We start from the raw sequence: 17,084 nt of genomic DNA, 5'->3' as shown, positions 1-17,084 counted from the left end.
AATACAGAACTGACATAAAGAGAGTCATGGCAGCATCCTGGTAACTGTTTTCTGTTTGATATTTGTAACATTTTCGCCTTTTTTACAGAATTTCTCTGAAGGCTTGTTTGATTTAAAGCCACCATTAATGCATGAAATAATATTGCTGAAAATGTTATAATATATAAACACAGTTTAATTCCCACTGAACATCGATTTAATCTAATCTATCTATTAGTGGTGGTATTAGTATTTTAGTTTCTGAGTTGCTAGTTGTCCGATTCCTTTGCATCTCATGCCTCTGTGACTATTGCTTCCTCTTACTGAGGCTTTCCAACAGTTACGCATGCACAATGACGCATACACACGCTGTATCATGCTTAAGTTTGTTTGGGACTGGACCACAGTGGAGAGAAAAAAAAGCGCTCCAAAGCATGACGCTACTAATACTAAACCTGAGGGGGCGCACCCTATTTTTTCCCTGATAATGCTGCATAGTGAACAACAAATTCGTGTTGAAATCAAAAAGAGGAAAGCTAGTAATTTTACCTGTTAGATGTCAGTGGGCAGCTCAGTCCTGCTTGGTTAAGAAACTGAGCTACTAACGTAAACGGAGGTGCCATTGAGTTACAACTATGAGGCGTTCAGGCTCTGCTCAGTAAAAATGACTATTGGGTGAATGTTCAAATGTAATCTTGGAAAATATAGTTTTTGGTGAGAAACTTTAATAAATTCAGTTGTTTGAAGGAGATGTTTTTACAGTAATATAAAATAGATAATAGAGAGGGAATTATGACCTGTTTAACTTCCTAACAGCTAGCCAATATTTTTTTAATCAAAACATATGTTTAATTAATCATAATCATTTGAATTGTGTGTTTTAATGCAAATAACCACTATAGATTATAATAGCACAGTACAGTACAGTACTGTGTACAGTACCCTCCTCCCCCCAAAAATAGGGCTCCCGGAAGCCACGGTGTAATTCCAACACTGGAATTTACCATGCATATAATGTTTTTATGTAAAGTATATCGAACTTTAAAACAGCTCAGTTAGTTTTTTTATACCGAAGATGTCTTTGTTTCCCTGGCACAAAAGGGAAATAAATAACAGCAAAACAAAATAAACAAAAACAGTGGTCTCTGTATAGGCTATTGCCCAAATTGTTATTTTAAACATCGGTATCAATTGGTGCATCCCTAATCGAGATTCAGTCGAAATTACAAGAATGTTTAAAGCAGAAGCTGTCCTTGAGGGTAATGGGGACCCTGGTGTTGAGCATGTATCACATCTACTGATCAAACCTTTTGGAGGCCAATGAAACAAAACAATACAGTGTCAGATTTGGTGTCAGATTTGCTGTGACTGTCAGATGAAAGCCAATGTTTTTCAGTAGGTAGAACTAGTCTATTCTTATCCATCACCATGCCCGTTACTGCCACAGTCCACCTGTCTGTTTCCCTGCAGCTCTTCGGTGACCTCAGGCAGGAAACATGTTAATGGAGTGGATCTGTACTACGAGCAGACAGGCAGAGGGAAACACGCCGTGCTGCTGATTCCTGGTTCTCTGGGTAAATCCAACACCACACCTCTTCTTAATGGTGGAGAGGAGACTTTCTGGCAAAATCTCTCACACACATACTGTATATATGCCTCGAGCTAGTGAAAACCTTTTCTGTCTTTTCTACTCTTAGGGAGCGTTCGGACTGATTTTGGACCTCAGATGAAGTCGCTGAATAAGGAACGCTTTACTGTAGTGGGCTTCGATCCCCGTGGTTGCGGACAATCCCGTCCCCCAGCCAGAGACTTCCCCCTTGACTTCTTCGAGAGAGATGCAAAGGACGCAGTGGATCTGATGAAGGTCTTATCAGTCTGTTGATCAGCCATGGGTGATAATTATTACCAATCTGAATTGCATAGTTTACTGAGAAGCCCCCCTGGGGGATGATACGGTGGGAAGGAACATGGGTGTGTAAATCTGAGAGCATGGATTGATAAATTGTAGATCGGTTTAATGTTTAGTAAAATGTAAAGGCACACTTTGATGCGAGTTGCTGGAATGTACGCATAGACTGTATGTAAGAAGTGGACGGAGCCAACGCGACGTCACCCGTTGGTTTGTGGACTGCCATTAGGAAGCCTTGAGTTTGGCATTTTGGCATTCGCCATCTTGGTTATTTGCAACCAGAAGTGACACGAAAGGGTGGAGCTAAGTACAACCGAATGCAGAATAAGACTTTTTTAGGTGACCAAAAAGGTTCAAATTAACTTTCATGAACTGAAAACACACTGCGAAAGTTCTAAGACGAAAACACAGACAACTCCCAGACCTCATGTTTACAATGTTTACTGAGGTAATAAATCAAGTGAGAAGTAGGCTCATTTTCTCATAGACTTCTATACAGTCGGACTTTCCGGGGCGGCTGTAGCTCAGAATGAGAATCTATTGTGAACAGCAAACTAAGTGTTGTTCATTCGAGAATTGAAACAAAGCGAATGACAAAAACTGAAGCATTCTCACTGTTATTCTGACACTAATGATAATACTGATTGTTAAATCAAACACACACGGTGTTTAGCAATCTGTGCACACAAATGTTAACATCAGTATTTCTTTATTTATTACCACATGTAATTCACCGTCTAGCAAATATGTGCTTTGATCATCTAATTTTGTGATGAGGAAAATGGAAGCTTATTTATGTCTGTATTTTCATTTCTTAGTTCATTTGTTGCATATGAGAGAATAGAGACTTTATTAGTGAAGGTGAAGTATATTTCATTTTATTGACAGGCATTGGGCTATGACAAGTTCTCTCTGCTGGGGTGGAGTGCCGGAGGAGGGGCCGCTATGATTGCAGCAGCGAAGAACCCTGACGTGATTAGAAAGATGGTTGTATGGGGAGCCAAAACCTATATTACCCTCGAGGAAGTCGAGTTTCACAGAGGTAATCAGCCAATGTATTCCTATACTGTGTGAACTGTGCATGGTGTAATCTTTCTTAACTCTGTATATTGTGTGTCCTCATGTGTGCATGGGTTTCTTTGGGAACACATAGCGTTAACTACCATCCAGCCGAGTGCAGAGATGATGGAGTTATATGGAGCAGAAGTCTTTCTTAAAACCTGGGAGGCCTGCTTGGAAACGTTCACACAGTTTGCAAAAAGACCAGAAGGTACTGAATCCATGTTGTTAAAGTCTCGTTACACAAGTGAAGATGAAACTGAAAACCATCAGAAATAATAACATCATGATATGGAGGGGAAATGCTTTGCAGTCATAATGCAATTATAATGGAAGTTGTTGTATTGATGATGTTTGTAAAGTATTGATAATATATAATTACTGTGACTTTGCAGGGTTTTACATAGTGGATATGTAATTGAAAACACAAAACTAATGGAATTTAGGATGGAAGATATTAGGGGTTTAAAAAATAATCGATTCACCTATGCATCGTGATTTTCCTTTTTTATATTTTGAAATCGATTATTTAATGCCAGAATCGATATATTTGCTTCATTTGAGTCTATGTGGAGGTTGAAGGAAGTTACTGAGTCTGAGTAACGTGACCTCATATCCGTTCCGTATCCATCAACCAAAACAAACCGCAACGAGCCAAAACGACAAAGCAGAAAACGGCGGAGGCTCCACGTGGATCCGACCTGCATTCTCACATGTTAAATCCAAAGTGGTAAACACTACACATACAGTAAAGTATTGAAAGACTTTGGGTTTAAAGAAAATACCACTAATTATTGAGGGAAATGTATCAATAAATAATGCCTGACAATGATATATTTCACTTCAGGACATCTCTGACTACATACATGCTGAAAATTAAACAATTTTTACTGTATTAATTTAGATATTTTCCGAAGTAAAAGTCCCCAGAAGTGTATGATTCAACTTTTTCCCATGGTCTAGTGTTGAAAAAGTTAACAAAAATCCCAATAATTCGTAATATTGAATCACAATACATATCGAATCGGCACCAAGGTATCGTGATAGTATCAAATCGGGAGATAGGTGTATAGTTCCAGCCCTAGAAGAGATGTATTTCTGCCACAAGATCTCTACTACTTTTATACACAAGGAACAAATTAAGAATATATTTGAGATGCTCCTTAAATTTGTTATGTTCTAATAAATGTCAGCTAAAAAAGAGTGAAACCAAAATGTTAACTTAAATGTTTTCTGGTCAGGGAGTATCTGCCTGGAGCTTCTACCCCTAATCAGCTGTCCAACCCTCATCATCCATGGAGAGAAAGACCCCATTGTGAACATCCAGCACTCACAGTGTCTCCTCAAAAACATCAAGGGATCACGGTGAGACCACACACACATTTACAGAAAGTTTACTGGGAAAACGTCAATACTATAGGAAACAAGAAAACAACACATGTGACGTGCATACCCCTTTTGTGTCCCAAATCTAGATTACACCTGATGCCAGAGTGTGATCACACTCTCCACCAGCAGAACGCTGATGAATTCAACAAACTGGTGGAAGACTTTCTGGAAGACTGATTGATTAACTAACACTGTGAAATACGTGCAGGCTCTGCTGGCTCTCCTCTCCACCTCCAGCCAGACTGCCAGCAAGGATGTTCCGTGTGCAATCTACTATATCTGTCTTTTCTGACTTCTGTCTTTAGGTTAGCAACTTGTCTTTTGTTTTCTTATTTGAGTAGATAAGTTAAGGTTGTGAGCTAGCCAGTGGGGAAGAATAACAATTATTAGCATCTTCAGAGAGTTACTGGTAACTGAAGCGCATAAAGGTTGTCACCTCAAGCTCATTTATTGTGGGATGCTGTGAAAGTTGTGTCATGAAAAATAAAAGACTAAAGCTCCCCTACATGTCATTTTTGAAAATACAAGAGAAAAAAAATGATATTTAAATATTCAATGAAGTTACGCTGCTGTGACTCGTGCGTAAATGCGCACAGCGTCTCTCTTAAAGGAGAGACGCACTTACCGTTTCTGCTGCGGTGGGATCGCTGCAGGTATATATATATATATATATATATATATATATATACAGCTCTGGAAAAAATTAAGAGACCACAAAATGATCAGTTTCTCTGCTTTCACTATTTATTGGTATGTGTTTTGAGTAAAATTGCATTTTTTGTTATATTCTATAAACTACTGACAACATTTCTCCCAAATTTCAAAGAGAAATTTGAGAGAAAATGACAACTGGTCAAAATAACAAAAAGGATGCAGTGTTTTCAGATCTTGAATAATGCAAAGAAAACAAGTTCATATTAATTTTTAAACAACACAATACTATTTTTTTTACTTAGGAAGAGTTCAGAAATCAATATTTGGTGGAATAACCTTGATTTACAATCACAGCTTTCATGCGTCTTGGCATGCTCTCTCCCAGTCTTTCACATTGCTGTTGGGTGACTTTATGCCACTCCTGGCGCAAAAATTCAAGCAGCTCGGCTTTGTTTGATGGCTTGTGACCATCCATCTTCCTCTTGATCACATTCCAGAGGTTTTCAATGGGATTCAGGTCTGGAGATTGGGCTGGCCATGACAGGGTCCTGATCTGGTGGTCCTTCATCCACACCTTCACTGACCTGGCTGTGTGGCATGGAGCATTGTCCTGCTGGAAAAAACACTCCTCAGAGTTGGGGAGGGATTTTTTCCAGAGCTGTATATATATAATATTCAGCAACAGTAATCACATTCTGGGATTGTGTTGTAGCTTAGATGTTTAAATAACTATTTTTTTGCTGTAGACAAATATGTTATATACAAATATGCTTGTACCAATGTTTGAGATATGTAGCACAAACAACCACCTAATAGCCTGGGGGAGCTGCCTTTGTCAATAAAGACGAGTTGGAAACAAACTGACCGCAGGAGCAGCCACTGACTTCGGTCAGAAGATACTTTGGTCATTCTTTAACCACCTGAAGAAGAAGACCCGCAGCAGAGAACTGCTCGATCCGTGCGGACGTCAGAAGAATGCACTTGTTTCTACGTGGAGTACATTTCTTTAAATACAGAACTGACATAAAGAGAGTCATGGCAGCATCCTGGTAACTGTTTTCTGTTTGATATTTGCAACATTTTCGCCTTTTTTACAGAATTTCTCTGAAGGCTTGTTTGATTTAAAGCCACCATTAATGCATGAAATAATATTGCTGAAAATGTTATAATATATAAACACAGTTTAATTCCCACTGAACATCGATTTAATCTAATCTATCTATTAGTGGTGGTAGTAGTATTTTAGTTTCTGAGTTGCTAGTTGTCCGATTCCTTTGCATCTCATGCCTCTGTGACTATTGCTTCCTCTTACTGAGGCTTTCCAACAGTTACGCATGCACAATGACGCATACACACGCTGTATCATGCTTAAGTTTGTTTGGGACTGGACCACAGTGGAGAGAAAAAAAAGCGCTCCAAAGCATGACGCTACTAATACTAAACCTGAGGGGGCGCACCCTATTTTTTCCCTGATAATGCTGCATAGTGAACAACAAATTCGTGTTGAAATCAAAAAGAGGAAAGCTAGTAATTTTACCTGTTAGATGTCAGTGGGCAGCTCAGTCCTGCTTGGTTAAGAAACTGAGCTACTAACGTAAACGGAGGTGCCATTGAGTTACAACTATGAGGCGTTCAGGCTCTGCTCAGTAAAAATGACTATTGGGTGAATGTTCAAATGTAATCTTGGAAAATATAGTTTTTGGTGAGAAACTTTAATAAATTCAGTTGTTTGAAGGAGATGTTTTTACAGTAATATAAAATAGATAATAGAGAGGGAATTATGACCTGTTTAACTTCCTAACAGCTAGCCAATATTTTTTTAATCAAAACATATGTTTAATTAATCATAATCATTTGAATTGTGTGTTTTAATGCAAATAACCACTATAGATTATAATAGCACAGTACAGTACAGTACTGTGTACAGTACCCTCCTCCCCCCAAAAATAGGGCTCCCGGAAGCCACGGTGTAATTCCAACACTGGAATTTACCATGCATATAATGTTTTTATGTAAAGTATATCGAACTTTAAAACAGCTCAGTTAGTTTTTTTATACCGAAGATGTCTTTGTTTCCCTGGCACAAAAGGGAAATAAATAACAGCAAAACAAAATAAACAAAAACAGTGGTCTCTGTATAGGCTATTGCCCAAATTGTTATTTTAAACATCGGTATCAATTGGTGCATCCCTAATCGAGATTCAGTCGAAATTACAAGAATGTTTAAAGCAGAAGCTGTCCTTGAGGGTAATGGGGACCCTGGTGTTGAGCATGTATCACATCTACTGATCAAACCTTTTGGAGGCCAATGAAACAAAACACTACAGTGTCAGATTTGGTGTCATATTTGCTGTGACTGTCAGATGAAAGCCAATGTTTTTCAGTAGGTAGAACTAGTCTATTCTTATCCATCACCATGCCCGTTACTGCCACAGTCCACCTGTCTGTTTCCCTGCAGCTCTTCGGTGACCTCAGGCAGGAAACATGTTAATGGAGTGGATCTGTACTACGAGCAGACAGGCAGAGGGAAACACGCCGTGCTGCTGATTCCTGGTTCTCTGGGTAAATCCAACACCACACCTCTTCTTAATGGTGGAGAGGAGACTTTCTGGCAAAATCTCTCACACACATACTGTATATATGCCTCGAGCTAGTGAAAACCTTTTCTGTCTTTTCTACTCTTAGGGAGCGTTCGGACTGATTTTGGACCTCAGATGAAGTCGCTGAATAAGGAACGCTTTACTGTAGTGGGCTTCGATCCCCGTGGTTGCGGACAATCCCGTCCCCCAGCCAGAGACTTCCCCCTTGACTTCTTCGAGAGAGATGCAAAGGACGCAGTGGATCTGATGAAGGTCTTATCAGTCTGTTGATCAGCCATGGGTGATAATTATTACCAATCTGAATTGCATAGTTTACTGAGAAGCCCCCCTGGGGGATGATACGGTGGGAAGGAACATGGGTGTGTAAATCTGAGAGCATGGATTGATAAATTGTAGATTGGTTTAATGTTTAGTAAAATGTAAAGGCACACTTTGATGCGAGTTGCTGGAATGTACGCATAGACTGTATGTAAGAAGTGGACGGAGCCAATGCGACGTCACCCGTTGGTTTGTGGACTGCCATTAGGAAGCCTTGAGTTTGGCATTTTGGCATTCGCCATCTTGGTTATTTGCAACCAGAAGTGACACGAAAGGGTGGAGCTAAGTACAACCAATGCAGAATAAGACTTTTTTAGGTGACCAAAAAGGTTCAAATTAACTTTCATGAACTGAAAACACACTGCGAAAGTTCTAAGACGAAAACACAGACAACTCCCAGACCTCATGTTTACAATGTTTACTGAGGTAATAAATCAAGTGAGAAGTAGGCTCATTTTCTCATAGACTTCTATACAGTCGGACTTTCCGGGGCGGCTGTAGCTCAGAATGAGAATCTATTGTGAACAGCAAACTAAGTGTTGTTCATTCGAGAATTGAAACAAAGCGAATGACAAAAACTGAAGCATTCTCACTGTTATTCTGACACTAATGATAATCCTGATTGTTAAATCAAACACACACGGTGTTTAGCAATCTGTGCACACAAATGTTAACATCAGTATTTCTTTATTTATTACCACATGTAATTCACCGTCTAGCAAATATGTGCTTTGATCATCTAATTTTGTGATGAGGAAAATGGAAGCTTATTTATGTCTGTATTTTCATTTCTTAGTTCATTTGTTGCATATGAGAGAATAGAGACTTTATTAGTGAAGGTGAAGTATATTTCATTTTATTGACAGGCATTGGGCTATGACAAGTTCTCTCTGCTGGGGTGGAGTGCCGGAGGAGAGGCCGCTATGATTGCAGCAGCGAAGAACCCTGACGTGATTAGAAAGATGGTTGTATGGGGAGCCGGTGCCTATATTACCCTCGAGCAAGTCGAGTTTTTCAAAGGTAATCAGCCAATGTATTCCTATACTGTATGAACTGTGCATGGTGTAATCTTTCTTAACTCTGTATATTGTGTGTCCTCATGTGTGCATGGGTTTCTTTGGGAACACATAGCGTTATTTGCTACCATCCAGCCGAGTGCAGAGATGATGGAGTTATATGGAGAAGAAGTCTTTCTTAAAACCTGGGAGGCCTGCTTGGAAACGTTCACACAGTTTGCAAAAAGACCAGAAGGTACTGAATCCATGTTGTTAAAGTCTCGTTACATAAGTAATCGATTCACCTATGCATCGTGATTTTCCTTTTTTATATTTTGAAATCGATTATTTAATGCCAGAATCGATATATTTGCTTCATTTGAGTCTATGTGGAGGTTGAAGGAAGTTATTGCTTTTATTGTTGTAGTCTGAGTAACATGACCTCATAACCGTTCCGTATCCGTCAACCAAAACAAACCGCAGCGAGCCAAAACGACCACCAAGGTATTTGTATAGTAATAAATCAGGAGATAGGTGTATAGTTCCAGCCCTAGAAGAGATGTATTTCTGCCACAAGATCTCTACTACTTTTACACACCAGGAACAAATTAAGAATATATTTGAGATGCTCCTTAAATTTGTTATGTTCTAATAAATGTCAGCTAAAAAAGAGTGAAACCAAAATGTTAACTTAAATGTTTTCTGGTCAGGGAGTATCTGCCTGGAGCTTCTACCCCTAATCAGCTGTCCAACCCTCATCATCCATGGAGAGAAAGACCCCATTGTGAACATCCAGCACTCACAGTGTCTCCTCAAAAACATCAAGGGATCACGGTGAGACCACACACACATTTACAGAAAGTTTACTGGGAAAACGTCAATACTATAGGAAACAAGAAAACAACACATGTGACGTGCATACCCCTTTTGTGTCCCAAATCTAGATTACACCTGATGCCAGAGTGTGATCACACTCTCCACCAGCAGAACGCTGATGAATTCAACAAACTGGTGGAAGACTTTCTGGAAGACTGATTGATTAACTAACACTGTGAAATACGTGCAGGCTCTGCTGGCTCTCCTCTCCACCTCCAGCCAGACTGCCAGCAAGGATGTTCCGTGTGCAATCTACTATATCTGTCTTTTCTGACTTCTGTCTTTAGGTTAGCAACTTGTCTTTTGTTTTCTTATTTGAGTAGATAAGTTAAGGTTGTGAGCTAGCCAGTGGGGAAGAATAACAATTATTAGCATCTTCAGAGAGTTACTGGTAACTGAAGCGCATAAAGGTTGTCACCTCAAGCTCATTTATTGTGGGATGCTGTGAAAGTTGTGTCATGAAAAATAAAAGACTAAAGCTCCCCTACATGTCATTTTTGAAAATACAAGAGAAAAAAAATGATATTTAAATATTCAATGAAGTTACGCTGCTGTGACTCGTGCGTAAATGCGCACAGCGTCTCTCTTAAAGGAGAGACGCACTTACCGTTTCTGCTGCGGTGGGATCGCTGCAGGTATATATATATATATATATATATATATATATATATATATATATATATAGCTCTGGAAAAAATTAAGAGACCACAAAATGATCAGTTTCTCTGCTTTCACTATTTATTGGTATGTGTTTTGAGTAAAATTGCATTTTTTGTTATATTCTATAAACTACTGACAACATTTCTCCCAAATTTCAAAGAGAAATTTGAGAGAAAATGACAACTGGTCAAAATAACAAAAAGGATGCAGTGTTTTCAGATCTTGAATAATGCAAAGAAAACAAGTTCATATTAATTTTTAAACAACACAATACTATTTTTTTTACTTAGGAAGAGTTCAGAAATCAATATTTGGTGGAATAACCTTGATTTACAATCACAGCTTTCATGCGTCTTGGCATGCTCTCTCCCAGTCTTTCACATTGCTGTTGGGTGACTTTATGCCACTCCTGGCGCAAAAATTCAAGCAGCTCGGCTTTGTTTGATGGCTTGTGACCATCCATCTTCCTCTTGATCACATTCCAGAGGTTTTCAATGGGATTCAGGTCTGGAGATTGGGCTGGCCATGACAGGGTCCTGATCTGGTGGTCCTTCATCCACACCTTCACTGACCTGGCTGTGTGGCATGGAGCATTGTCCTGCTGGAAAAAACACTCCTCAGAGTTGGGGAGGGATTTTTTCCAGAGCTGTATATATATAATATTCAGCAACAGTAATCACATTCTGGGATTGTGTTGTAGCTTAGATGTTCAAATAACAATTTTTTTGCTGTAGACAAATATGTTATATACAAATATGCTTGTACCAATGTTTGAGATATGTAGCACAAACAACCACCTAATAGCCTGGGGGAGCTGCCTTTGTCAATAAAGACGAGTTGGAAACAAACTGACCGCAGGAGCAGCCACTGACTTCGGTCAGAAGATACTTTGGTCATTCTTTAACCACCTGAAGAAGAAGACCAGCAGCAGAGAACTGCTCGATCCGTGCGGACGTCAGAAGAATGCACTTGTTTCTACGTGGAGTACATTTCTTTAAATACAGAACTGACATAAAGAGAGTCATGGCAGCATCCTGGTAACTGTTTTCTGTTTGATATTTGTAACATTTTCGCCTTTTTTACAGAATTTCTCTGAAGGCTTGTTTGATTTAAAGCCACCATTAATGCATGAAATAATATTGCTGAAAATGTTATAATATATAAACACAGTTTAATTCCCACTGAACATCGATTTAATCTAATCTATCTATTAGTGGTGGTAGTAGTATTTTAGTTTCTGAGTTGCTAGTTGTCCGATTCCTTTGCATCTCATGCCTCTGTGACTATTGCTTCCTCTTACTGAGGCTTTCCAACAGTTACGCATGCACAATGACGCATACACACGCTGTATCATGCTTAAGTTTGTTTGGGACTGGACCACAGTGGAGAGAAAAAAAAGCGCTCCAAAGCATGACGCTACTAATACTAAACCTGAGGGGGCGCACCCTATTTTTTCCCTGATAATGCTGCATAGTGAACAACAAATTCGTGTTGAAATCAAAAAGAGGAAAGCTAGTAATTTTACCTGTTAGATGTCAGTGGGCAGCTCAGTCCTGCTTGGTTAAGAAACTGAGCTACTAACGTAAACGGAGGTGCCATTGAGTTACAACTATGAGGCGTTCAGGCTCTGCTCAGTAAAAATGACTATTGGGTGAATGTTCAAATGTAATCTTGGAAAATATAGTTTTTGGTGAGAAACTTTAATAAATTCAGTTGTTTGAAGGAGATGTTTTTACAGTAATATAAAATAGATAATAGAGAGGGAATTATGGCCTGTTTAACTTCCAACAACATTTTTTTAATCAAAACATATGTTTAATTAATCATAATCATTTGAATTGTGTGTTTTAATGCAAATAACCACTATAGATTATAATAGCACAGTACAGTACAGTACTGTGTACAGTACCCTCCTCCCCCCAAAAATAGGGCTCCCGGAAGCCACGGTGTAATTCCAACACTGGAATTTACCATGCATATAATGTTTTTATGTAAAGTATATCGAACTTTAAAACAGCTCAGTTAGTTTTTTTATACCGAAGATGTCTTTGTTTCCCTGGCACAAAAGGGAAATAAATAACAGCAAAACAAAATAAACAAAAACAGTGGTCTCTGTATAGGCTATTGCCCAAATTGTTATTTTAAACATCGGTATCAATTGGTGCATCCCTAATCGAGATTCAGTCGAAATTACAAGAATGTTTAAAGCAGAAGCTGTCCTTGAGGGTAATGGGGACCCTGGTGTTGAGCATGTATCACATCTACTGATCAAACCTTTTGGAGGCCAATGAAACAAAACACTACAGTGTCAGATTTGGTGTCATATTTGCTGTGACTGTCAGATGAAAGCCAATGTTTTTCAGTAGGTAGAACTAGTCTATTCTTATCCATCACCATGCCCGTTACTGCCACAGTCCACCTGTCTGTTTCCCTGCAGCTCTTCGGTGACCTCAGGCAGGAAACATGTTAATGGAGTGGATCTGTACTACGAGCAGACAGGCAGAGGGAAACACGCCGTGCTGCTGATTCCTGGTTCTCTGGGTAAATCCAACACCACACCTCTTCTTAATGGTGGAGAGGAGACTTTCTGGCAAAATCTCTCACACACATACTGTATATATGCCTCGAGCTAGTGAAAACCTTTTCTGTCTTTTCTACTCTTAGGGAGCGTTCGGACTGATTTTGGACCTCAGATGAAGTCGCTGAATAAGGAACGCTTTACTGTAGTGGGCTTCGATCCCCGTGGTTGCGGACAATCCCGTCCCCCAGCCAGAGACTTCCCCCTTGACTTCTTCGAGAGAGATGCAAAGGACGCAGTGGATCTGATGAAGGTCTTATCAGTCTGTTGATCAGCCATGGGTGATAATTATTACCAATCTGAATTGCATAGTTTACTGAGAAGCCCCCCTGGGGGATGATACGGTGGGAAGGAACATGGGTGTGTAAATCTGAGAGCATGGATTGATAAATTGTAGATCGGTTTAATGTTTAGTAAAATGTAAAGGCACACTTTGATGCGAGTTGCTGGAATGTACGCATAGACTGTATGTAAGAAGTGGACGGAGCCAACGCGACGTCACCCGTTGGTTTGTGGACTGCCATTAGGAAGCCTTGAGTTTGGCATTTTGGCATTCGCCATCTTGGTTATTTGCAACCAGAAGTGACACGAAAGGGTGGAGCTAAGTACAACCGAATGCAGAATAAGACTTTTTTAGGTGACCAAAAAGGTTCAAATTAACTTTCATGAACTGAAAACACACTGCGAAAGTTCTAAGACGAAAACACAGACAACTCCCAGACCTCATGTTTACAATGTTTACTGAGGTAATAAATCAAGTGAGAAGTAGGCTCATTTTCTCATAGACTTCTATACAGTCGGACTTTCCGGGGCGGCTGTAGCTCAGAATGAGAATCTATTGTGAACAGCAAACTAAGTGTTGTTCATTCGAGAATTGAAACAAAGCGAATGACAAAAACTGAAGCATTCTCACTGTTATTCTGACACTAATGATAATACTGATTGTTAAATCAAACACACACGGTGTTTAGCAATCTGTGCACACAAATGTTAACATCAGTATTTCTTTATTTATTACCACATGTAATTCACCGTCTAGCAAATATGTGCTTTGATCATCTAATTTTGTGATGAGGAAAATGGAAGCTTATTTATGTCTGTATTTTCATTTCTTAGTTCATTTGTTGCATATGAGAGAATAGAGACTTTATTAGTGAAGGTGAAGTATATTTCATTTTATTGACAGGCATTGGGCTATGACAAGTTCTCTCTGCTGGGGTGGAGTGCCGGAGGAGGGGCCGCTATGATTGCAGCAGCGAAGAACCCTGACGTGATTAGAAAGATGGTTGTATGGGGAGCCAAAACCTATATTACCCTCGAGGAAGTCGAGTTTCACAGAGGTAATCAGCCAATGTATTCCTATACTGTGTGAACTGTGCATGGTGTAATCTTTCTTAACTCTGTATATTGTGTGTCCTCATGTGTGCATGGGTTTCTTTGGGAACACATAGCGTTAACTACCATCCAGCCGAGTGCAGAGATGATGGAGTTATATGGAGCAGAAGTCTTTCTTAAAACCTGGGAGGCCTGCTTGGAAACGTTCACACAGTTTGCAAAAAGACCAGAAGGTACTGAATCCATGTTGTTAAAGTCTCGTTACACAAGTGAAGATGAAACTGAAAACCATCAGAAATAATAACATCATGATATGGAGGGGAAATGCTTTGCAGTCATAATGCAATTATAATGGAAGTTGTTGTATTGATGATGTTTGTAAAGTATTGATAATATATAATTACTGTGACTTTGCAGGGTTTTACATAGTGGATATGTAATTGAAAACACAAAACTAATGGAATTTAGGATGGAAGATATTAGGGGTTTAAAAAATAATCGATTCACCTATGCATCGTGATTTTCCTTTTTTATATTTTGAAATCGATTATTTAATGCCAGAATCGATATATTTGCTTCATTTGAGTCTATGTGGAGGTTGAAGGAAGTTACTGAGTCTGAGTAACGTGACCTCATATCCGTTCCGTATCCATCAACCAAAACAAACCGCAACGAGCCAAAACGACAAAGCAGAAAACGGCGGAGGCTCCACGTGGATCCGACCTGCATTCTCACATGTTAAATCCAAAGTGGTAAACACTACACATACAGTAAAGTATTGAAAGACTTTGGGTTTAAAGAAAATACCACTAATTATTGAGGGAAATGTATCAATAAATAATGCCTGACAATGATATATTTCACTTCAGGACATCTCTGACTACATACATGCTGAAAATTAAACAATTTTTACTGTATTAATTTAGATATTTTCCGAAGTAAAAGTCCCCAGAAGTGTATGATTCAACTTTTTCCCATGGTCTAGTGTTGAAAAAGTTAACAAAAATCCCAATAATTCGTAATATTGAATCACAATACATATCGAATCGGCACCAAGGTATCGTGATAGTATCAAATCGGGAGATAGGTGTATAGTTCCAGCCCTAGAAGAGATGTATTTCTGCCACAAGATCTCTAATACTTTTATACACAAGGAACAAATTAAGAATATATTTGAGATGCTCCTTAAATTTGTTATGTTCTAATAAATGTCAGCTAAAAAAGAGTGAAACCAAAATGTTAACTTAAATGTTTTCTGGTCAGGGAGTATCTGCCTGGAGCTTCTACCCCTAATCAGCTGTCCAACCCTCATCATCCATGGAGAGAAAGACCCCATTGTGAACATCCAGCACTCACAGTGTCTCCTCAAAAACATCAAGGGATCACGGTGAGACCACACACACATTTACAGAAAGTTTACTGGGAAAACGTCAATACTATAGGAAACAAGAAAACAACACATGTGACGTGCATACCCCTTTTGTGTCCCAAATCTAGATTACACCTGATGCCAGAGTGTGATCACACTCTCCACCAGCAGAACGCTGATGAATTCAACAAACTGGTGGAAGACTTTCTGGAAGACTGATTGATTAACTAACACTGTGAAATACGTGCAGGCTCTGCTGGCTCTCCTCTCCACCTCCAGCCAGACTGCCAGCAAGGATGTTCCGTGTGCAATCTACTATATCTGTCTTTTCTGACTTCTGTCTTTAGGTTAGCAACTTGTCTTTTGTTTTCTTATTTGAGTAGATAAGTTAAGGTTGTGAGCTAGCCAGTGGGGAAGAATAACAATTATTAGCATCTTCAGAGAGTTACTGGTAACTGAAGCGCATAAAGGTTGTCACCTCAAGCTCATTTATTGTGGGATGCTGTGAAAGTTGTGTCATGAAAAATAAAAGACTAAAGCTCCCCTACATGTCATTTTTGAAAATACAAGAGAAAAAAAATGATATTTAAATATTCAATGAAGTTACGCTGCTGTGACTCGTGCGTAAATGCGCACAGCGTCTCTCTTAAAGGAGAGACGCACTTACCGTTTCTGCTGCGGTGGGATCGCTGCAGGTATATATATATATATATATATATATATATATATACAGCTCTGGAAAAAATTAAGAGACCACAAAATGATCAGTTTCTCTGCTTTCACTATTTATTGGTATGTGTTTTGAGTAAAATTGCATTTTTTGTTATATTCTATAAACTACTGACAACATTTCTCCCAAATTTCAAAGAGAAATTTGAGAGAAAATGACAACTGGTCAAAATAACAAAAAGGATGCAGTGTTTTCAGATCTTGAATAATGCAAAGAAAACAAGTTCATATTAATTTTTAAACAACACAATACTATTTTTTTTACTTAGGAAGAGTTCAGAAATCAATATTTGGTGGAATAACCTTGATTTACAATCACAGCTTTCATGCGTCTTGGCATGCTCTCTCCCAGTCTTTCACATTGCTGTTGGGTGACTTTATGCCACTCCTGGCGCAAAAATTCAAGCAGCTCGGCTTTGTTTGATGGCTTGTGACCATCCATCTTCCTCTTGATCACATTCCAGAGGTTTTCAATGGGATTCAGGTCTGGAGATTGGGCTGGCCATGACAGGGTCCTGATCTGGTGGTCCTTCATCCACACCTTCACTGACCTGGCTGTGTGGCATGGAGCATTGTCCTGCTGGAAAAAACACTCCTCAGAGTTGGGGAGGGATTTTTTCCAGAGCTGTATATA

The 17,084-nt window shown here is 39.2% G+C and overlaps 1 protein-coding gene and 1 long non-coding RNA gene across 2 annotated transcripts; both read left to right on the top strand.

Annotated features, from left to right (window-relative positions):
• The first annotated feature begins 1,241 nt into the window (after positions 1-1,241).
• Positions 1,242-9,938, top strand: LOC141781557 (valacyclovir hydrolase-like). The gene is made up of 7 exons (XM_074657373.1): positions 1,242-1,264; positions 1,450-1,553; positions 1,677-1,843; positions 2,777-2,930; positions 9,040-9,159; positions 9,614-9,737; positions 9,848-9,938. The coding sequence occupies exons 1-7, from the start codon at positions 1,242-1,244 to the stop codon at positions 9,936-9,938; spliced, it is 783 nt and encodes a 260-aa protein (XP_074513474.1).
• Positions 9,939-12,875: 2,937 nt separating this feature from the next.
• Positions 12,876-14,351, top strand: LOC141781642 (uncharacterized). Its single transcript, XR_012596911.1, has 3 exons — positions 12,876-12,980; positions 13,104-13,270; positions 14,204-14,351. It is a non-coding gene; the product is annotated as an uncharacterized LOC141781642 (long non-coding RNA).
• Positions 14,352-17,084: the final 2,733 nt, after the last annotated feature.

This window comes from Sebastes fasciatus, chromosome 13, assembly GCF_043250625.1.
Source record: "Sebastes fasciatus isolate fSebFas1 chromosome 13, fSebFas1.pri, whole genome shotgun sequence".
Lineage (NCBI taxonomy): Eukaryota > Metazoa > Chordata > Actinopteri > Perciformes > Sebastidae > Sebastes > Sebastes fasciatus.
The sequence above is the reverse complement of the archived record's forward strand: the minus strand, read 5'-3'. Positions and strand labels throughout refer to the sequence as shown.